Source organism: Myotis davidii, unplaced genomic scaffold (assembly GCF_000327345.1).
Source record: "Myotis davidii unplaced genomic scaffold, ASM32734v1 scaffold826, whole genome shotgun sequence".
Classification (NCBI taxonomy): Eukaryota; Metazoa; Chordata; class Mammalia; order Chiroptera; family Vespertilionidae; genus Myotis; species Myotis davidii.
In genome coordinates, this window is record NW_006297142.1 from 139520 (window position 1) to 163407 (window position 23888).

At 48.8% G+C, this 23888-nt stretch overlaps 1 protein-coding gene across 3 annotated transcripts in view; it reads right to left on the bottom strand.

Moving 5' to 3' along the window:
- Nucleotides 1-1754: 1754 nt before the first annotated feature.
- CPSF7 (cleavage and polyadenylation specific factor 7) overlaps nucleotides 1755-23888 on the bottom strand; it is a 23701-nt gene continuing 1567 nt past the window's right edge. Inside the window, exons 2-9 of one of the 3 annotated variants that reach the window (XM_006772745.2) lie at nucleotides 17969-18187; nucleotides 17051-17154; nucleotides 16498-16643; nucleotides 12182-12596; nucleotides 11583-11701; nucleotides 9369-9537; nucleotides 8572-8739; nucleotides 1755-3736 (exon numbers count right to left, since the gene is read on the bottom strand). In XM_006772745.2, coding sequence (XP_006772808.1) covers nucleotides 8577-8739; nucleotides 9369-9537; nucleotides 11583-11701; nucleotides 12182-12596; nucleotides 16498-16643; nucleotides 17051-17154; nucleotides 17969-18187 — 1335 coding nt within the window. In that variant the 3' untranslated portion in view covers nucleotides 1755-3736; nucleotides 8572-8576. Of the gene's footprint in view, nucleotides 3739-8571; nucleotides 8740-9368; nucleotides 9538-11582; nucleotides 11702-12181; nucleotides 12597-16470; nucleotides 16644-17050; nucleotides 17155-17968; nucleotides 18188-23888 lie in introns of all 3 variants that reach the window. The other 2 variants (XM_006772743.2, XM_015569827.1) reach the window with 2 other exon arrangements.

Sequence of the window (23888 nt, forward strand, 5' to 3'; positions counted from 1 at the left end):
CCGAGGCCGAAGGCAATCAAGTCAGGTGTTGACACGTGTCCCAAGGCGTTGAGGTTAAGTAAGAGTTGGAATTTGAACCTAGAGCAGTGGTTCTCAACCTCGGCTGCACATTAGAGTCACCTGGGAATCTTTTTAAAATCCCGATTTCCGGGCCTCATCCTCCGGAAATTCTGTTTCTTTGTTATGGGGAGGGGCCACAACATTAGTAACAAAGAAACAGAATTTCCAGAGGATGAGGCCCAGAAATCAGGATTTTAAAGAGATCCCCAGGTGATTCTAACGCGCAGCCGAGGCTGAGAACTGCTGACCTAGAGGCATCCCAAAGGTCAGCCCCCGTTTTTTAATCCTCACCTGAGGATATTCCCATTCATTTTGAGAGAGTGGAAGAGGGAAAGACACAGACATCGATGAGAGGAACACATCGACTGGTTGCCTCCTGCACACGCCCCAACCAGGGCCTGGGCTGGGGAGGAGTCTGCAACCAAGGTATACGCCCTTGATCGGAGTCGAACCCGGGACCCACAGGCTGACGCTCTATCCACTGGAGCCAAACCAGCTAGGGCTCAGTACCATTTTAAAAAATCCTCAGCAGAAGGTCTGTTTTACTGATTTTAGAGAGAGGGGGGGAGAAACATTGAGGTGAACACAGTTTCCTCTCGTATGTGCTGACTGGGAAGTGGACCCACAGCCTCTTTGGTGGACAGGACAAGGCTCTCCCTGACTGAGCCAGCCACCAGGGCAAGACAGTACACCACCACAGCACTTCCTGGGTGACACGAAGACCGTTCTCTCCAGCAGCAGGCATCACACTGGAGTTTACATACACGCCACCTGGGCATAAGAGGGTTCTAGACTGGGTGTGGATGGGCGCGGGACAGGGACAGGCTGGAACCGAGGCACCCCAACCACTTTCTTCCCAAGTTTCAGACCCGCTAGCAAATTTCCCTTCTGCGTAAAGATGCCTTGTTTTGCCCAGCTGTGGTGGCTCAGTGGTTGGGCATCAACCTATGAACCAGGTCACGGTTCAATTTCTGGTCAGGGCACGTGCCTGGGTTGAGGGCTCGATCCCACATGGGGCGTGCAGGAGGCCGCTGATCAGTGATTCTCATCATTGATGTTCCTATCTCTCCCTCCCTCTCTGAAATCAATAAAAATATATTTTTAAAAACATCTCTAAAAAAATTATTTTTACAGATTTCGCCTTTACTGGTCCCAGTGCACATTATACACTGGTTCATCTTGGTCATACAACTCTCCGCGGTTCACCTGGCTTTTTTAAAAGCCCAGTTGTCTGGAATCCTAAGATCACACTTCTGCTTCCGAACCTGTACTTCGTAGTTCAGCTCACGATCCATGTCCATTCACATTTCTCTCTGGTTCTTAAAACCTCCCTGTGTGGAAGGCAGGGCTGCTCTGGCTTTCGTCTCGACTGTCCATGGTCAGATCAGTGGATGGAAGGAGGCGCTAGCCATCACCCTCCCACTCCTGGGGACACTTCCCTTTCTGAACTTGACATCAGGACAACTGTCCAAGAGAGGACATTTCTTCTGGGAGTAAATCTTAGGAATCTTGGTAAAGGATGACCTGGACTTTGTCTTTAACAGACTGTTTCGGTGGCTCAGGAAAAAAGTCTGCACTAGAGACCTCCTAGGTGCACCACAGGCCACTATACGCCCCGCATGCGACTCCAGCCTCTACATTAGCCCATGCCCATGCCCGACACCTCAACAAATCTATTCAATGCAGATCCATAAAATAGCTCACACCCCATTTATTGTTTAAAAATACTTTGTTACAAAAGGAAAAAAATACAATGCAGTATAAAAGATTGACAGCGTCATCAAGTTTATTACACAATTTCCAACCTATCAGAAAGACAAACAAATCACCGACAACAGGGGGACGGGGCCTTGGCCTTTTTGAGGATTGGGTTTTTTCCTTTTGCTATTAGGAAACAAAACTAAAAATGGTGTCACTGAATAAAAACGAAACAAAAACGGGGAGGAAAAGCTCCCGGGGAAACGCTTTCCTGCGCTCTGTACGTTCCTCACCGCCCCCTACAGGGTCTCTGCGCTGCAGACACAGGAGCTGCTCTCGCCGCCCAGTACCTCGCACTCGGGCCGCAGGCAGGGCGCCACGTTCTGAGGTGGCGGTGGGGATGGGACCTGGGACTGGAAAGGAGCTACAACCTGTAGCCTGTCCCAAGGGAATGTGCCTCTCCAGCCCCGGGGGACGCCCGCCCTCAGGGACTGGAGGGCTGGGTCAGAAGCGTGCAGGGGAGAGGAGGGTTCAGTCCAACTCAGTCTCTCCCTGAGCCACCAAGGTCTCCAATGACCCTACACCTCACACGCCAAGTCTCACGCCACACGCCACGTCTCATTAGATGCCGCGTGCCCTCTAGATGCGCAAACAGCACCCACCACCCCCTGGGCACTGCAGGGCCCTGTGGCTGCTGCCTCCTCGGCAATCAGAACATCACATGTAGATGTTACGGGAAAAGCAATTCCATACGCCAATTCCATGCCGGTGCGGAAAATGGCCCCAGGGTGGTCCTTAGAACACGGAGCTCCAAGTCGGGCTCCACTTCGTCCCTGCTCATCAGAGGCAGGAAGTGCCTCCAGGCAGAGCACCGCGAGATAGGAGGTCAATAGTCAAACGGTGGGAAGACACCCGACCTGTGACTCCCTGTCTGCTAGTGTCAGGTTCCCCCCAATAAGTGAAACTGGTACCTGGGGGTGCAAGCCCGTGCTTACATCAAACCTGGACACAGAAGCAGGCCGTGCCCTGCCTGCCGGGCCTCCTCCCATCCGGGCGGGCGCTGCACCAGGGCTCGGTGCTGCTGAGGTCCGCCGCCCCGCTCCCAGCGACAATACCTTCCTCTAAAACAAGGAAGCAGCCCTCGGGGGAAGGGAGAAGCCCGGGGAACAGAACACCTGGTAGAGCTGGTTATTGCAAGAGGCAACCAAGCCCTAAGCAGAGCGGGAGGCAGAGGGCAGGCACTGGCTCCGCAGGGCTCTCAGCGGACAGCGCCTCCCGGGCCTGCTCCACGCAGGAGGCTCGCAGCAGGCAGCACCCCCCCCCCGCCCCCCTCCACACCCGTGGGCAAGTCCTCGGAGAAGCTGAGCAGCAGGGGCAGGAAGGCATCGCCTCTGGGAGGCCAGGGAAACAAACTGTCAATCGTAAGAAGGAAAAGCGAGAGTAAGAGAAGCTGTTCATGAATTTCTGTTCTCATGGTCCCTCCTCAAAGGGCTGGGCAGGAAAGGAGTTAGACAAAGTGGTGTTAGCAAGGGGTCTGGACCCTCTTGGCCCCATCAAACCTAGTGCTGAGGGCAGGACGTGGGCGCCCCCACTGCTCTCCTAGATCCCACCGGAAGGGCTCCTTTTCTTTGAGAAGGAAGTCTTCCCATGGACCTCACCACTCAACTGCTCCTGGAGAATCAGAAACTCACGTTTCCTTGAACAAAGCACCATTCTCTACGGAGACCAGGGCGTGGACCTGCCTTCTTCCTGTCTGCCTCCCTCCCAACACACAGTCTTTAGGCTCTTGCCCCAGCAAACAGGAGGTGTGGGGCTGGGAGGGCCGCAGTCTTCAATCCTGTGGGCAGAGGGCATTCCCTGGGTGTCTGGAGGGGAGGGGCTGGGAGGGAAGGGAAGGGGTGGAGTGGCCTCCGTCCTTTAGTCCTGATCGAGGTGAGAAGATGCAAGTCCATTAAAAACATTTGCTTCCGACCGACTCCTGCAACAGGAACATCAGAAGAGAACACAAATCAGTGACTTTCAGATGAGTGGGCTCCAGCGACTTCCCAGGGCGTTTTCTAAAGGTACAGCGTATGAAGCAGGGGTGCAGACAGAGCGCAGGCCCGGGAAAGCGAAAGAAAGGACTGTCGGGGTGCCTGGCCCTGTGAACAGTGAGGGACTGGTTGGAGGAGAAGCTACGGGGTAACGAGAAAAAAGTAGTGACATCTTACTGTAAGGGGGTGGGGGGGGGGCAAAGACAATGAAATGAAGTCTCAAAAAGAGACTTGGGCTGGAAAAATATGGAAATTACAACATTTCAAGCAAAGTTGTTACAAGGGAACATGGTGAATTTAAATTCTGTTTCAGGAAATCTCTTCTGAGCAAGTCACAGCTTACCTTAAGGGGAGGGGATGGAAAGGGGAGGCACATGGTGACACCACCCGTGTGCATAACCAAACCCACTAACCTCCGAGCTTCTAAGAGGCCTAACAGAGAGCATGTACTCACACAGGAAACTCAAAGCTTTTCTTCTCTTGAAGCAGCCCTGGTTCAATCAGGATTCTATGAGTATGTGTGTGTGCACGCATTCACACACACACACACACACACACATTCTCACACACACATGCATTCACACACACACACCATTCTCACACACGCATTCACACACACATGCATTCGCACACACACAACATTCTCACACACGCATTCACAGACACATGCATTCACACACACACAACATTCTCACACACGCATTCACACACACATGCATTCACACACACACACATTCTCACACACACATTCACACACATATGCATTCTCTTACAAACACACATTCACACACACACACACATACACACAGGAAGAGAGAAACAAAGAGAATCCACAGAGAGTTGTGGGTCTCGTGTACTTGTATGTCACTGACATATTGGGAACATTTGTTTTTGCCATTAAACTGAGCTAAAGCTTACTGATACATCTTGGAACCTCTCTGAGCTAATTTTCACTTAAATCCACCACCAGATGAACAGATGATCTCTATTTCTTCTGAAAAATCTCACACATTCACACATTCACACACACGCACACACATAGCCAGAGGTGGTGTAAGTGGTACTGAAACTCAAGACATGTTTAAGTCTTTCCCCAGATGACAGCTGTGGGCGAGGGGCCAAGCAGCAGAGTAACCCCCAGCTGCAATGAGCGGGCCAGGCCGGGCCACAGCGAGCACAGAAGTTAAGGCAATAACCAGCAGTCACCATCCAAGACGCGTAAGAGCCCAGGGAAGACCCTCTGCCGAACAGTAAGACAGTCTTCAGCCATTTGTCACATCGCCACCTAACTGAAGGCCCCTCGTCCGCTCAGCCCTTGTTCTCATGGCACAATACTAATTTGCAGGGGGAGCTTGGTGACCTGATCATCCTACACAATAACAGGCTAATATGCTAACTGACCGAACGGCAGAACCACCGGTCGCTATGATGTGCAATGACCACCAGGGTGCAGATGCTCAACGCAGGGGGAGCGCTGCTCAGCCAGAAGCCGGGCTCACGGCTGGCGAGTGCAGCGGTGGTGGCGGGAGCCTCTCCTGCCTCTGCGGCAGCACTAAGGATGTCCAACTGCTGTCTTAGGCCCAAGGGAAGCAGGCCTAAGCCATCCGCTGGACATCCCCCAAGGGCTCCTGGACTGCTAGAGGGCGCAGGCCGGGCTGAGGGGACCACCCTCTCTCAAGTGCATGAATACCGTGCACTGGGCCTCTAGTATAATATAGAAACAATAGCTAAATGAAAAAGGGGGGATTAAAGTCAGGCTTAGAATTTGACTAATACACAAACGCTCACCCTTTATGTATGCACTTGTGTATGCTGAAGGAGCTACACAGAAAACAAGACACCCACAAGCTGTGTGATCCTTCTACTCTGAAACAGCAGTTTCAGCCCCAGAACCAGGTGTGGGCTCTCTCCTCTGGCTTCTCCAAACACCTCCGCAGGCAGGTTTTGTCCCATTTTCTGTGGGGAAAACTGAGGCCTTCAGTGCTTTCTCAGTGTCACACCATTTGGGCTTCTGAATATTTGCACTGGATCAAAATTGAACAGAAAGCTCAGTTTCCATTGAACCAGGAGGATAGCAAAGAGGTGAGAATGATTAACATCAAGTAGGAGAAGGTTCTAAAATAATGAGGCAAGAGCTGAGAAGCACAAAATGTAAAAAACACTGATAGAAGAATATCCTAAAATTCCAAACCATACACACATACACCCTGAAAGAAATGTACTCTGGGAACTGTCCCTACAGAACAAGATGCAGAGGATAACTAGTGCATCAGCTGAAATAAGCCACAGCGCCCAGTTCTTAAGAGAGTGCGGCTACATTTTGGTGATGATGTTTGAACGCAGACGGAGCGAGAGTCCTGCAGTGGGGCAAGCAGACTCCACGCCCAGAGGCGGCGCCTGTACTGAGGAAGACGGTTGCTGATCTATTGCCGATGCTTGATACAACACACTTTTTGCTCAGAGAACACCCGTTTGCACAATATAAATACTATTATTTTCTTAAAAAAAAAAAAGAATAGCTACCATTAATAAAGTAGCACTTTTTTTTTAAATTGACTTCAGAGAGGGGAAGTCTCGGAGAGGGGGAGAGGAATAGAAACTTCGATGAGAGAGAATCATTGATTGGCTGTCTCCTGCATGACCCCTACTGGGGATTCGAACCCACAATCTGAAAATGTACCCTAACCAGGAATTGAACCCTAACCTCCTGGTTCATGGGACAACGCTCAACCACTGAGCCACACTGGCTGGGCACTATTATTTTCTAACTAAAAAATATTTACATAGAGTTTGCAAAGTTCTTGAGATAAATGAGGACCACGCACCATCTGCCCAACATGAAATCTCCTAAGTCACAACTTGGTAACTGCAGAGGGAATTACGAGCCATTAGGACAGTGGTTCTCAACCTGTGGGTCACGACCCCTTTGGCGGTCAAACGACCCTTTCACAGGGGTCACCTAGGACCATCCTGCATATAAGATATTTACATTATGATTCATAACAGTAGCAACATGACAGTTATGAAGTAGCAACAAAAATAATTTTATGATTGGGCCACAACATGAGAAACTGTATTTAAAGGGCCAGAAGGTTGAGAACCACTGCATTAGGATGAGAATGAGAAACTGACATTGTTAGGGTGTCTGATTCAGTTCTCTTGGATTAAATTATTGGTTGGCTGGAGTAAACAACCTAAGAGAAATTGGGGGGTTAAAACCTCCTCAGAGTTCACTTTCCTCATCTTGTCAAACATGCCTGCACCAGCCCAATGCCTGTTTTCTGGGACCCAGTGGGTCACAGGATTTTTCAGTTATTCCAACTGAATCATCTGCGTACTGGGGAAAAACAGTCCTATTTTATAGCTGGAAGAAATGAAGCAAAATGACATTAAAGTCTCAGGTTCAGCCTTAGCCGGTTTGGCTCAGTGGATAGCAAGCACATCAGCCTGCAGACTGAAGGGTCCCAGGTTTGATTCTGGTCAAGGGCACATGCCCAGGTTGCAGGCTCGATCCTCAGTGTGGGGTGTGCAGGAGGCAGCTGATCAAGGATTCTCTCTCATCACTGATATTTTTCTCTCTCTCTCTCTCCCTCTCCCTTCTGCTCTGAAATCAGTAAAAATACGTTTTTAAACATTAGCCTGCTATATGTGGTCATGTAATGAACTCCCCCAATGCCGTGGCAGGGCCAGACCAAATGATTTTGCAGGCCCGTGTGGCCTACAGGCTGGACGCTCCCCACCCTCGCCTTTAGACCAAGTGTGTCAAACTCGCAGCCGTCGTGCCACATGCCTCGCTCTGGATCCAACCAAGCCGAACTCAATGTTCCAATTACCTGAGTTCATGTGGTTCCCCCACCCCAACTCTCCTGCTTTTGTTTTGCTTTAAAAAAAGAAAAAAATACGTTTTTTCCCTAAACAAATACATTCTTCCATTGAAGTATCCTCCACAGTCTCCAAAGCTATTACAATTTCTTCAGGTCAGCTTTCTTCTCTTGGAAAAAAGTATCTTGATTTTCAAAATCTTTTTAGTAGACAATTTTTAAAAGAATTAATGTTGCACTGTTAAACAAATAAGTAGACAATGGTTTCACTTTTCTGTGTTGGTCAACTTCCCCAATTTTCTACCTGAAAGTTTGGTGGGGTTAATGCATAGCAATGCTGATGACATGGCTCTCATTCATTGAGAGCTTACTGTGTAACAGGTATATGAGTGCTAAATGCCTATGGATCACCTCAGCAATCTAATGAGACAACTGTTATTCTTACCTTCATTCAAAAAGTGAGAAATTGTGGAACAGAAAGCAATATGACCGGAGGAGTGGGATTCACTCTGGTACTGCCCGCAGACACTGCTCTTAGTTAGCCATTGTGCCTGCTGCGTCAGACACCAGGCAAGGCGGCCAAGAAACAAACAAAAAATATCTTAATCTCAGGCCCATCTCAGTGTGAGATTCCTAACAAGCGGGAAATTTGCCCTCCTGGATTTTCAGTTACTAAACCGAAAGCCCGCCCATTTCCTTTATTTGCTCTAAAAAAGAGCCTGGCTGGTACTAGGGCATCATCCCCATAGGCCACACTGTGGGTTCAGGTCCTGGTCAGGGCACATATAAGAAACAATCAATAAGCGCATAAGTGGACCCACAAACGACGTTTCTCTCTCCCCTTCCTCTCTCTCAAATCAATAAATATAAAAATAACACATAAAAAGAGAAAAACCTTCCGTCAGTAATTTTCTCTCATAAAAGACCGTCCACCAGGCAGGAACGGGGCTGCGTCCCACCTTTCTCAGTGGTGCCGGTCCCGTTCTCTGTCCCGGTGCCTCTCGTGCTCCCGGTTCCTTTCTTGGAAATAGTCGTCATGCCGATCTTCATTGTGAAGCAGGTCCCGGTGCCTCCTGCTGCTCTCCCGGGACCGGCTAGGTGACCTCTCTCGGGACCGATGTCTTTTCCTGTTAGAAAGATCCTTGAGCCGCGCTCAGAGGGCCGACCACACTGCTTCCCTAAGGGCTGTGTTCTGGTGTCTTCTAGCCTTGTCTACACCTGCCTTCTGCTCTATCGCGGACCCACTGTCTGACGGTGTTGGTCCTCTGAGGACCAGTCATCTTTGGGAAAATGACAACAGTTAAACCTGCTGAGATCTTACTAATGTATCAGGCACATGCTCAGAGCTGTACATGCATCGTCTCACCTGATCGCTACACGTCTGTAAGATTAGTACTACTATTGCCCCCGCCCCCTTTCTTGAGAAAAATGAGACTTGGGAAGTTGAGTAATTCCACTCTCAAGGTCACACAGAGTTAGGCGCAGAACTGGGATTCAAATCCAAGCATGGGTGGCTCCAACGCCCATGTTCTTGGCTATTCCAGTCTATCTTTTCCCCGAAATAAACGCACTGCCTCAGCTAACATGCTAACAGTTATTATTGCAAATGTGAGGGTAATTTCTTCCCCTTGAAATACGAGGGCTTGGTCTGCTCCTGCAGCCAGGGCCTTGCCAGACCCCCCGGCTCCCTCCCTCCCCCTGCCAATCCCTGGAGTGCTGCTCGGGGCTGGCGCCACAGGAGCAGCCACCAACTCACCTGGACGAGCTCCCGCTGGCACCCACACTGTAGGACTTGGCTTCAATGCCATGAAGACAGTCCTTAAGGGAGGAGATGAGGACACGGCAGCGCTCGTCATTGGCGACCCGGGACTGTTTGATAACAGCTATGGCTGTGAGCAGCGTCTCGATCGCGTCACTGTAATCCCCTGACGGGATGGATGGGAAAGGCCAGGGGTGAGCAGAGGCAGTAAACTAGACAAAAGGAGACCTCAGGACACAAACAAGAGCCACTAGCTGCCCCACAGCCCCACAGCGAACAGAAGGCGGGAGGGGAGTGTAAACTAGATGGTACCTATGTTCCAATGTCTGCAGTCACAGACGTTCTGAGACCGCCAGTGGATGTATAAGCTGGCGCATCACTGTCTGAGGGCTGTTTGACAACATCCATTGAAATAAACAATGTGCGTCCCTTAGACCCAGGAATTCTAAAAATTTTCTACTTCTATTCACAACTGTGGGTAAGTTTAACCACGGTTGTTTCAGTGTTGTTTGCTGTTAAAGAATTAGAAACAACCTGAAGTTCCTTCAACAGGGTCTGGCTCCATAATTATCCATCACTGGTTCCACAGACTACTACGTGGTCGTTAAAAAGCATGAGGTCAGCTTGTACGTAAACAAAGGCAGCAATGTAAAGCACTCAGCACAGTGCCAGGCACAAGGCAAGGGCTTAGTAAATGTCATTGTTTCACACGATGTAACAGACGTGCAGAATATATTCATCTGAAGTTACAAGACAGTATTTCATTTTTGTAAAAATAAAATTACATATATGTTGTTATATGCACAAACATATGGATAGACACAAACTATAAAAGGCAGACTTGTAAGGGGCCCGTGCAGAGGACTTTATTAACACTGCATATCTGACTAAACTGTCTTAAATTTATCATCAGACGTATGTATACATACATGTAATGTATATCTAAAACGTATATAGCATACATACATGCATACATACACATATGCATATTTTAAATTTTTACCTCTTTGTTTATTTAAATTATGCTACCACCAAGAATTAGTCCCTTCATCCCCAAATCTGAGCAATGCCTGGCAGGGAAAGTGGTCACAGGGTGGGGACTTGCACAAATGTGTTTTGTTGGTTTTTTGAAAATTATTTTTTTAACATATATTTTTATTGATTTCAGAGAGGAAGGGAGAGTGAGAGATAGAAACATCAATGATGAGAGAGAATCATTGATTGGCTGCCTCCTGCACGTCCCCTACTGGGGATCAAGCCCGCAACCTGGGCATGTGCCCTTGACCGGAATCGAACATGGGACCTTTCAGTCCACAGGCCAATGCTCTATCCACTGAGCCACACCAGCCAGGGCCACACGCTTTTCTGAGCTACGTTAGGCGCAGTAAGGACAGGAGGCCATGCAAGGAACGCAGGAGACCAAAGGTCCCGGGACAATGAGGACTGGCCGCTCCTCGGCACCGGCAGGGGGAATAAAATAAAAGCCGGAGGAGGCCAGCTCCGCCAGGGAAGGACGTGTCTGCCCATTTCACAGGCTTCCAACACACAGCGGTGTCTGACTGACTGGAATGAGAACAACAGAAATTGAGGAGACAGATCTGGTTTTTGATCATCTTGGGATGAAGGAACTGGTGGAGAACAATGATTATTTTCATTCTAGTCTTATGTATATCTGACTTGTTGCACTGAGCAGGTTACTTTTAATTTAAGAAGATTTATTCAGATGCCAATGAAGACTTTCTAGAGGGAAACATAAAAAGAGAGTATGTATACTTCCTGTCTTTAACCTACTCTGTGGATTTAAATTTTGCAGCCAAATCTGAGAAATTATGGAAAATAGATAATACTTAGGGTTAACTTGGAAACTGGATAGTCTACATTTACATTCACGTGAATATGGCTAATGTCATAAAGTGAAACTTGGACCAGAACCTTGAAACTTCCTGTGTCATCTCCTTTTAGAAACCAAAGGTTCCCAGGAGTCACGGCTTCTGGCGATGCCCACTCAATACTGACATGGCTCCTGGGTCGACGCTCGACCACTTAGCCACACCAGCCGGGCCAGCCGTGCCTCCCGAGAACCTAACGGTTGAGAACCTAACGGTGCTCCAATTTTATCTGGTTCAATTTCTTGCCAATGGAAATGACTAGGCCTGGAGACATGGGAAAACAGAAGGCAAGGAGAAGGCAGCGAAGGGGAGAGTTCGTTACCTGCACTGGCTCCAGCTACTGCTTTGGAAATGGCACTGCTGGAAATTGCTCTGTTTCGCTTCATGATCTCTTCAAATTCTGCTTCACTCACTGTAGAGGGCGGAGGGCCCGAGTCCCGGCTGCACAGAAGCAATACCAGCCTGACTGCCACACCCCGGATCGTCTTTACCACCCTCTGTAATACCATGCTCTGATCGATGCTCTCCTGTGTCATTTCTTACATGGTCTCTGCCTGGTCAGTGTTTGTGTGTCCATGCTCTCCTCAAAGACAGGATTTACGTCCTAGACTTTGATAATTTTGGCATGACCCAACAACAGTGCTAGACATTCACAGCCTAACAGCCACCTACGTTACTCTTTTTAATTAAGCCCCCTAAAAAGGGATACAAAGGACATGGTTTGGGTCAAGAAGTAAGATGCAAACGAAGCATCAAACAAAAACATTATCTAATAGATAAGAATTTCCCAGGACTCAACACTATGACTACAGTTTCCCACAAGCACAGAATTCCGTGCTCACTTCCTCCTCGGAGGGGAAATACCTCCCTGTCCACCCTATTACACTGGCTCAGCTGTGAAAGGAACAAGGCAGTTCTTACCTGCCGTGGTGGTTATAGGGGGCCGAGGCCTTCATGTATGTATCTGGTGGAGGCCCCACTGTAGCATTTGGTGGGGGGAAGAAGGCTGGGTTGAGGTGAAGGGCAGGTGGGATGGCCCCAGGGGGAGGTACAGCCAGATGAGGAGGTAATCGAGGAGGAGGGGGCATGAGATGCTGGTAGTGGATGCCAGGAGGAGGAGGAGGGACCCCGAAGCTTGAGGAGAGAGGTGGTGGGGGTGGAATTGGAGGTGGGGGCAGACCCATCAGGGGGAGGGCTGACGGAGGGCGGTTGAAGTAGGGCAGCACACTGGGGGGCTTATCCACACGGGCAGATGAGGGTACAAGGTTCTCAGAGGGCGTGGCCCGGCCATCAGCAGAATCGCTCGAATCGCGGGAGTGGGCCCGCGGAGGTATTCCTATGAAGCAAAACAACACTGTTACTGCCCCGGCTTCAGACACCCCCCAGAACCAGTTCAGCCTCCGGCAAGTCATCAGACGCCCACTGCGGAAGGTCGCAGGTGGTGAAAAAGAAGGTAGCATCATCTATTGCCTTTTCTTTGGCATCAGAGAAAAAGCTGAGGCAACTTAATTATAAACCCAGAAGGCAATCCCACCTTAAATTCTGTGTCAAAAATATTCTTTCTCTAGAACCACCAGTGCTTCATGTTACGTATCCTTAGCTTTGTCTTATATTTTTCAGTGCAGAAGTCTAATAACCCGTGAGAAAATGACAGTGTTGAAGTTTGTTCATTACTGTTCAGAAGGGTTCAATCGGATTTGAAATTCCATGTCCCGATAAGAATTCAGCGCCCCTCTCCCTGGACTGGTCCTAGCCACCTTTCTCTATCCTCTGCGCACCTGAATGTCCTCCTTGCCAGGCGCTTTAACCAGGGAACGTGGGGAGAGAAGGCAGGGCTGGGACGGATGACACTTCATCCAGGTCCCAAAAGCGGTCACTGCGATGAAAAAGAGAGACAACGAAGAGAAGACGGGAGACTGGGAGGTAAGAGGAAATGGGAGATGAGCCAAGAAAAGCTCGACCCGGAGAATGAGCAGATGGCACACAACTGAGAACAGAGACTCCTGGCAAAAGCGTGGAGTAAAACCTGCCTCCAATGCGGGCACTCCCACCGCATTTCAATGGCCCGCGTTCTGCCCCACAGGGCAGCGCGCCGGGAACACCATCAGAGCACGCTGTGGGGTGCTAGGCACAGGGGCTCAGAGCGTGTTTGCAGGCAGCTGAAAGCAGGGCTCTGGCACTTTCAGGTCACTCGGTTACATCTGTCCCCTCACCCCAGCTCAGTGGTCCACGGGAAGCCTGGCCAACGTGGAATCCCACAGAAGAGCGTGATCGCATGGCGCGGGCGTCTCCGAGGCAGAAAGACGCCAGCAGCAGGCACGTGTGGAAAGAGGAGTGCTCCTTAGAACCTGCTAGGAACCCCGCTCCAGCTAAAGCAGAGGGGGGTCCACCCTGCACCACTGCGGTTCCTCCACTGCAGGCTCTCAGCAGCGCTATCGCAGCGCCGCCTTTCTATGTCTCAAACACAGGACCCCCTGCTTATTCCCCACGTTCTGCCACTGAAGGAAGAACAAGTCTCAGTGAGTGTGAGCTCTGACAGCCCCCTTCCCATCTCCTGTCCCCTCATCTACAGGTTGTTTTGTATCTTTGGCTACAAATCCCAAGAGTAACAACCATTTTTAACCAAAGGAAGTCCACCAATTGTACTCAGCGAATTAACAGAGGCCAAGTCCACGACACAGAAAAACACCACTCAGTCACCATCAACATTTCAGCAAAGAAAGGTAACACCAAGGAATAAACAGCCACGTGAAGGTAGGAATGTTACCTCTGACGCAGCTGTAAAATGATGCACCTTAGGAAAGCCTGAAGGTTGTTTTATAGGAAGACGAAAACAGAAGGGACTGGAAAATACCAGTTGTCCAGGAGGAAAAGTGTGTGCCTTCTACAGCAGAGCAGTGGAAGCTCAGACCACATCCAGCTAAGCTCTCAATCTAGTAAAGGAACAGCTGTTCCCATGCAAGAGAGACATGGCCAATCACTACCCGGTCCCAGTGGACCCCCATCAATGCCAGGCACCATCTGAGAGGAGCTGCCTACCCCAAAGCCCGCCCTGTGCAAGGAAAGTCAAGGCAGGTGGTGTCCCAGGCAGGGCCTTGCAGGGGGCTGCGCCTTGTGAGGTCAGGCCAATCCCAGCTCCGGTCCTCGGGTGTCCCAGGCCCAGAAACTCCATTTTAACAGATCACCCGGGGGATCGAGCCCTAGGAGGCTGACTCATACGAACCAAACTCACCAGAGACCGATTCATAAACCAGAAGGCCAATTTATTAATTTACAGTGAGAAATGGAACTGCCAAGCAGACCGAAGACCTGCAGCAGCTGGTCAGTGCATTCTCTTCCCAGGGAGGGCCTCGCTGGAAACCCAATCAGCATCAGAAGGTGGCTTGGTGAGCAGTCGAATAAAAGGAGTAAGATGCACTTAAGAGATGCCAGCGTGGAGCTAAGGTATTATGATGTAACCTTCTTTTCTGATAAGAAATACTTGCCAAGCAGACTAGTATCTGGCAATTGAAAGGGCACCCCTGGAAAATGCTGGAGAAACACTGTTAAATTCACGTTCTCCAGCACATCTTTTTTTTTTTTTTTTAAATATATTCTTATTGATTTCAGAGAGGAAGGAAGAGGGAGATAGAAACATCAATAATGAAAGAGAATCATGGATAGGCTGCCTCCCGCATGCCCCCTTCCGGGGATCGAGCCCATAACCTGGGCACGTGCCCTCAACCAGAATCAAACCCGGGACCCTTCAGTCCGCAGGCCGACGCTCTATCCACTGAGCCAAACTGCCTTTTACTACAGAGGGGCTCCAGCACATCTTTAGGTCAATTCCTTACAGAGCATCCTTCCAATCTTGGTTTATGACATTTTTAGAGGCCGATGTACAGATTCGTGCAATGGTGGGTCCCTCAGCCTGGCCTGGGAGGATCAGGCCGAAACCAGCTCTCCGACATCCCCAGAGGGTCCCGGATTGTGAGAGGGGGTTCTCAGGTGAGGCACCCGGAATCAGGCTCCCTCCTCTCTTCTCCCAATATTATATCACTTTCTCTCTATAGCTGTCTTGCTTCTTTCATCTCACTTTACCCTACTTTGGGAGTAACTGACACCTTGTGGGCATTTAGCTGCAAAATGCAATTATTTAGCAAACAGGATTTACTTAGCCTGGGATCTAGTCAGCCTAGGGCAGGACCCTGCCCAATGTCAGGCTCCCGCCAGGCCCTCCCCCAGGCAGAGTCCAGTGACTGCAGCAGGAACCTTCTTCCCACCTGAGCTGCACCCTCGCTGTCTTCCCTCCCAGGAGATTGCCACTGGTGCTACTGTCCGCCCGGAAGGAGGGAAGCCGGCCAGTATCCCAGCCGAGAGTGGTAGCGGGAAAATTCGCCGCCTCCACTGGAAATCGGTATTAAGTGGATGGGCTGGTGCGGGCGCCAGACATGCGGGGCCGCAGCCAGTAGGTCCTACACGTCTCATCATTTAGCTAATTGACTCGAAAGTTTCTGTAAGGGCCAGACCTGAAGCGGGAGCCAATGGGCTAGAGGCCAGGTGCATGGACTCATGCACCAGTGGGGTCCTTCGGCCTGGCCTGCAGGGATGGGGCCGAAACTGGCTCTCTAACATTCCCAGAAGGGCGCCGGATTGCGCGAGGGCGGTTCTCGGGTGACACACCCCAGAATCAGGCTCCCTCCTCTCTGGTTCTGGGTGAGTCACTCAAGAACCACAGCTGCCGCCGAAACCGGTTTGGCTCAGTGGATAAGCATCTGCCCCCTGGTGGTCAGTGCACATCATAGCTACTGGTCGGACAGTTGGCTGGTCGCTTAGGCTTCTATATATATAGATTACAGCCATCTTTACATACCTTACTTCTATATTAGGGTGGCTCCTTCTTAATAATTTATAGAGAGGCATGTCTTAAAATAAAGCCCATTCACTCACTATGCACTGAATTATTTTTTAGACAGAAACACACAATTTAGAGTTGACAGGAACTTTAAACATCATGTATCTAGTTCAGAAGGGAAATAAGCCCAGTCACATGACTTAGTGGCAACACCAAAGCATAACCACAGGCCTCATTTTGGGCTGACCTATTGCCCACGCTGCCACCCACAACCACCCCCTCCCCTCCCCCAAATTCCTTCACACTGTAGGCTGAGCCTACACCACAGAAAACAAATCCACAGCCTCCCCCATTCGTACAGATGGTCTCCACGTACCCCCTCTTGGGACTCGGACGCACTCACGTTTCCGAGCCTGTGCCTCAAACTGTGACAGGTTCTGCCTGGTGGCTGGCCTCACGTCGACTTTTTCTCCATTAAGAACTTTTCCCGGCAGGAGTTCTAACAGTTTGTGGACAGAGTTTTCAGAGGCTACCACTATCTCAGCATACCTTGAGGAAGAAGCATTAAAAATGAGTGAGAGCTACTAGACAACAGAAGAACAAATTTTCTTCCACTTTTAGTGAAAACTGGCAAAGCAAAAGGTATCTTGATATTACAGGACACACACACACACACACACACACACACACACACACACACACCTACCAACAACAAAAAGGTGTCAGTCTATAATCTTCCTACTTACTTGAAATTAGAAGTCAGCTTTCTTTGCCCCTCAATGGATAGATGTTCTACTACACTGTAGCCACGTCCCCATTCTAAGGCAATTTGCCAAAACCAAGGCAGTGATCTGGGCCAGGGGTGGGAGGGGTTAAAATCCAGGGCCAAGATACAGCGCAGACCTGTTATCCCAATGGTTACAAACTAGAAGGAGCTTCTCAAAGCCAGACCTCACCCTTTGGACTGGCCATTTGCTCGATTCTCTGCAAATTTCAACTCCACCACGTCATAGACTCCGATAGAGCGAATAACCTGGATCAGCTGCTGGTCTGTGGTCCACTGGGGCCGGCAAAATGGAAAAGGAAGAAATGTCAGGAGCTACACTGCCCCCCACCCCCCACCCTTCCCCCAAACCTAGGACCCTATTCCCAGCCAGGACCGCCCCAGGAAACCCCAGAGCCATCAGTACTTCAGTTAGTGCGGGCTTGGCTTACTGTCCTCCCCGCACAGAAGTCCAAACGCCCGCCCGCCACAGTCCCCACCGCCAGAGTCAGAGTCAGGCCTAGTTTAACTCTGACTGCCATTTGGGCTGGCTGGTCATCAGCTCCAACGCTGACACTAGCAGCTTTTAATTACAGATCTGATATGCAGCGCTGACCGTGGTCAGGAACTCCCCCCAGCATATACATTTCCTAATTTGGAAACAGCCCCCGCCACCCCCCACCAGCCCAAAAACATGTCACACAATAACTCGCAGAGTAACAATCACCACCTACCCCGAGTGTACTAGAGCTATCAAGGCCTTTGCTCCCTGTCACCCATCATTATCACAGGACCATCTAATGACCACCAAGAGATCAAGGTATTCACTCTGAAATCTCATCCCACAGATGACCCTGCTAGACATCAAGCCCCAGGGTCAGGGGTGGTAACAAGATGACAGAAAAAGCGACTACCCACTTAATCATTGCGTTCTTCGGCATCAGAACGTCCACAGGATAGTTCTCTTTCAGAGATCAATCCAACCTGATCCCAGGAAAAAGAAATCCAACCCCATCAGAGCACAAAGCAGTGCGACATCAGTCTGTGAAAATGCCGTCACCTCCCAGCGCCTCCCTCCGGCCCGCCCCGCCTTCGAGGGGACCCAGCTCACCCAGGAGAAGCTGCCCACATACACGGCAGCCCGCCGGGTGCGCAGGCCGCTGTAGGTGTACAGGATCGCAGGGGTCTTGTTATTGGGCTTGGGAGACGGCTCCTGGCGAACGGGAGGCGGCGGCTCCGTGCTGCTGCTTCTGTCATCGGAGGGCTGTGAGGTGGCGGTCAGCACGTCATCGTACAGATCGATCTGATCTGTATTGTTGAACTCTGGGTCCTAAGAGATGAGGGGCCGGCAAAGGCGGGTTTGCAAACCTTTCGTTGTGTCCATTCTATTCACTCTAGTTTACTTGGAACCCACACACACTTTCTAGAATGGACAGAGCCTTTGTCCTATCTGGGAACTTCCTCATCTAAAACTACTTCACTCAATTAGCTCATGTGGGCTTTTCTTCTAAGACCCTGTGAGTTGTCTGTATGGCTTCTAGCTCCGGGCACCTGTGAGAATTAAAAGGTACATGATGACTAAATAGGAATGTAAGGGCACACTACGGATATCCATGAGCTTAGCTTCTAAACACCACGTCTAAGACACACTAATGAAGAGTTCAGTATCTTACGCATTTTCAAAATCAAGTTACACAAACTTTATTATTCTATTTAATAGGAAATAGAGAATATTATTTAGAAATAGAAAGCAGGGAAAGGCATGTTAAAATGGGAACCAAAACATAAAAAATAATGGAAATTACTGGTTTAAATTATTTAATTTACACAAATGATTTAGGGAAGCTCTAAAACTCATAGTACACAACCCCATCTTTCTAATAACCATCAAAGAAACATTAAAAAATAAAGTAAAAAGGAAGGTAATAACTCTGGGGGAATTTTCCCTCACTAAGTTCTATTTCTCCAGTGACATGCAGATCCAATATATCACCAGGACACCTATAGAAGGGATATCTTTGGGCAATACCAGAGATGTTTAATGATCCAAAGCAAAGTGCTCTAACATCAGGCTCAGAAAAGAGATGCATCCATCCCATGAGCTACGTCACCGTGAGCATTTACGATATAAATGTCTATTCTGGAAGACAGCGGTGTGAGGTCCGAGAGGCTGACGCCCGCTGCTGTAAGAGACTTGCTGCCTTGGGAAGGCCGGGGAGGGTTGGGGGGCAGGAGGGGAGGGTAAGAGATCAACCGAAGGACTTGTATGCATGCATATAAGCATAACCAATGGACATAAGACACTGGGGGGTAGAGGAGGCCAGGGGATTGTCAAGGACGGGGAAAAAAAGGAGACATGTAATACTCTTTGTAATACTTTAAGCAATAAAATAAAAAATAAATAAGAAGAAACTTGCTGCCTGTGTGACATGTTACTGTATAGACCAGTGGTTTTCAACCTTGGCTGCACCTTAGAATCACCTGGGGACCTTAGGAGTACCCTAATTAAGTTAATAACAATGTACCTACCTATACAGTTTAAGTTTAAAAAATGTGGCTCTCAAAAGAAATTTCAATCGTTGTCCTGTTGACATTTGGCTCTGTTGACTAATGTTTGCCGACCCCTAGTCTAGACGAATGTCTGTGTGCCCGCCCCGTGCAGATGCTGGAACCCTACCCCGCAGTGGGATGGTATCAGGGGGCCTTTGGGAGGGGAATTGGGGTTAGACGAGGTCTTGAGGGCGAAGCGCTCATGGATGAGGTGAGGGCCCTGGAAGAGTCAGTGACAGGCTGCTCACCCTGCGCTTCGTACTGTGAGAATGTGAGACCGGCCGTCTACAACCCAGAAGCGGGCCCACCAGAACCCACACCCGACTCTGGCCTTCCAGCCTCCAGAGCAGTGAGAAAGAACTCTCTGTCGTTCACAGCACCCTGCTTTTATTATGTTGTTATGGAAGTCCAAGCTGACTAACACTATACACCAAAAACCCTAAAACCACAAGAACTATCAAGGGATCTTAATGTGTCAGATTTTGCAATGTCATTATCTCAGATCTTTTTTGAAAGGATCAGAGCAGTATTTTCCAGCGAACATGCTAACAGTCAAACAGCGCTGAAGATTAAGCTGCCACAATGACAGAGATAGAAGTTGGAAGTGTTTTACGGAAGCCACAGCTCATTCATGCCACTGCTGCCTTTTAAAAAAGGAAACAAAGAAAAAACCTACATTAGGTAACTTGTCCAGTTCCCTGAAGAGTCATTTCCTGTCTAAAGAACTCAGGACAGGACGCTCCAATGACTGTCTCCCTTCAATATCAACACAAGAACTGCTGATTCGGAAGTGAGACTAGAGAGGTGAGACTCGCTACAAAAATCATTTTTTAAAAATATGTTTTTATTGCTTTAGATTGAGAGGAAGGGAGAGGTAAAGACAGAAAGAAACATCAATGAAAAATCATCGACTGGCTGCCTCCTGCTTGCTCCTCTGTAGGGATCGAGCCCACAACCCAGGCACTGACCAGGAATCCAACCTGAGCCACCCTGGCCGTGCACAGAATTCACTCAGGCCTACATACCATCACACTTTTGGAAACAATCTTTGATTTTCTCAGCTCATCTGAAGTGCAGTGGAAACATGCACACTGAGATAAGTGTTTTGCTAGCGAAGGGGGAAGGCTCCTACTTCCTGAGGCAGGTCAGTAATTCCGAAGATCACAAATACCTTAAGGCAGCGGTCGCCAACGTTTCGGACCTCACGGACCCCGTTGGCGACCACTGCCCTAAGAAACCCCACAGGGGAGGAGTTTAAACCTTGTAAAAATGCCAGAAAGAGAATGGCAAGAGAAAGTTTTTAGGGGCAGCTTAAAGGCAAGAGAAGGAATCAGTCAGACAAGGACTGGAAGACTGTTCTAGGCAAACCAGTAAATAAGGATCTTGCATAAACATGGTGTGTGTGGAAAAGAGAGACGCTAACACTGCCGAGTGCAGGTGGGTAGTAGACTGAATAAAGGAGACAAAGCTGGGGCTAAGCTGGTAAGTATTTTGTGTAAATATTTCGTAGCCCTTATGTTTCAAACTATCCCAACTTTATATAAGTCACTTATTTGTTCATGTACCACCTACGGTAATTTACCCTTGTGGTTAAAGGTAGAGAAAGCACTCGATCCTCTCCCATGATCTTTTCCTTGGAGAGCACAACCTCACACTAGGCGGCTTTTTTTTTTAATCAAGGATTTTGAATGCAACTTAAAACACACCATCTTGGATAGTCAGTGGAATCAAGTTGGAATTCCCTCCATGTAGTACTTGTGATTCAGAGATGTGTGTCTAAAAAGCTGTAATCCAAAAATTATCACTGATAATTGGATGACAAACTAACATGCAGACTTGGGGAGCTCAGGGGGCAAACGCGAGGCCAGGCTGTCGCCACACTGTAAGCCTCGGCAAATCAGTCCCAGAAGGCCCTGCTGCACGAAACACAAAACGCTGCAACAAGTCAAAGTTGTCACCAGACTGACATGGTTTCTCTGGGCCACAGAGCTTCGGTTCAAGGAGGGTGATGGGAACTGTTCCCATGCACAAGGAAGGCCTATTGAGGATTGTGTTGCAGTAGTTTTACTGAAGAAACAAGGTATCAATTTGGATTTGGATTTAAATCTGTTAGTGACATCAATTCATTTTACTTCTTCGGTTGGTAAAACAAAAAACAGATAACGACCTGAAGTTTTCCTGGTTACCAAATAAGGGGATGATTTATGCAGTGATGCATTAGGCTAAGGCAAAATCTAATTTTACAAATTAACAATAAAATTTTTACTTAAAAAAGAAAAGATAAACAAGGCTGGCCAGTGTGGCTCAGTGGTTGAGCTATGAACCAGGAGGTTATAGTTCGATTCCCGGTCAGGGCACAGGCCCACGTTGTGCGCTCGATCCCCAGTGTGGGGCATACAGGAGGCAGCCGATCAATGATTCTCTCTCATCCTTGATGTTTCTATCTCTCTCTCCCTCTCCCTTCTTCTACGAAATCAATTAAAATATATTTAAAAAAAATTTTTTTTTCCTTAAAAAGGCAGTATTTAATACTGAATGACTATCTCACAGAACTGTGATTGTCTCATAAAGCTTCTTGGTTAACAAGAGAACCAGCGGAATTTTAAATTTAAGTAATAATTCCGCAACTGCATGCTCACCTCCGGCCCCTTTCCTTGATATGAGGGAAAAGAAGTAATAAGCCCAGGATTTATTTTTCTCAAAGTGACCTACTTGATAGCATTGCTTCTTTTCATTGTAACCAAAGCTACAAATTCAGGTTTTATAATGACCATCTCCACAGCTCTCACCTCCCAGCCTCCTTCCCCGTCACTCTCCGCTCCCCTCGGCCACCACAGACACCTTTTGAGCACACGGACGCTTCTTCCGTGACCCCCCTCGGCCCGGCTCAGGGCCGCGCGAATAGAAGCAGCTCAGTACACACTTGCTGATGGGAGTTAAGAGAACTGGGCAGACTGTGCCCAGCGCCTGCCTGTCCTGCACAAGGAGCGGAGACAAGACACTCAGGAGAGAGGCAGCTCTAACTGCTGTCCAGAGCTCCTCCCCTGCCCAGAGAGGAGCTGTGGGTCTCAAGCCTCCCCGTGAAGCAGGAGGAAAGCCGCTGTAAGAGGCTTTTTGCAGCACATGTCGGAGATCAGGGTCAACACCGCCGGTCCCATCTAGGAAATGCACTTTCCCTGGGGAACCAAGTGCATGTGATGGAATTTCTGAGCATGGGTCAGTTCGGGGTGAATCAAGAACATTCTTAAACACTCTAAGGCTCTATCCGCGTAACGGCCTTCAGTCCAAGCCTGCTTCTAACAGTTCCCGCCACACAGAGCTTCTACTCTGTAGCAGCCTCCGAATAACACTAAAGCCATTTTTGCCAAAAATTAATGGGGGTAAAAAGCACTCCTCCCCCAAGACATTAAAAATCTACACGTTCTTCAACTTGCTGCGCATCAAATACTGTCTGTTTGGTATAACTGTCTACTAGCTCCCACACACCATCTTTGGGTTATCAGACTCATAAAATTCCTTTTAGTAAGAGGTCGGAGGACACAGATTGTTGAGGCCAAGGACTTCTGACAAAGCAGTGACTTCTGGACAAGGCCTGTGTCTTGTCTCTGACCTACAACTTGCACTGTTTAGGAAATCTGAAATTTCGCTTTCTTAGGCCAACGGTGGCTAGACCCATGGTCGAGGACCCCCTCCTGCTCCTTTCCCAAAGCAGCGCTGTTACCCACCCACAGAGGGAGCCAACGCCACCCAGGGAGTCTTCTTTTCTTTCTATCAAGTATTTAAAAAACAAACCGTAACTTGTTAAAAGGTAATGAGTGTCTGACTCAAAGTAGCATGGAAAACTCAGGAAAGCAGTGGTTTGTAACCTACTTATTGTACTAAACCTTTCTTTTTATCCATAGCATTTGACTTGTTTGAAATTAACATTTTTTTTCATGTACTTAAGTCAATCAACAGCCACATGTAGACGCATCCAGTTTACCTGAGGAGACACCAGAAAACGACTATTCAAAAGTATAACTAGTGCCTGGCTGGCGTGGCTCAGTGGTTGAGCCTCGACCTATGGACCAGGAAGTCATGGTTTGATACCCAGTCGTGGCACAATCCCCAGGTTGCAGGCTTGACCTCCAATGGGGGGTGTGCAGGAGGCAGCCAATCATTGATTCTCTCTCTTCATTGATGTTTCTCTCTCCCCCCCTCTCTGAAATCAATAAAATTATATTTTAAAAAAAAGTATAACTGGTGCCTGGCTTGTGTGGCTCAGTTGGTTGAGCATCATCCCATGTACCAAGAGGTCAGTGGCTCAATTCCCGGTGAGGGCACATCCGGTTGCGGGTTCAATTGCACACACATGTACGTGTGTGTGTGTGTGTGTGTGTGTGTGTTGCAGGAGGCAGCTGATTGATGTTTCTCTCTCCCCTCTCCCTTCCTTTCTCCCTAAAATCAATAAAAAAGCATGTTTTACATTTGACCCTGTGAGA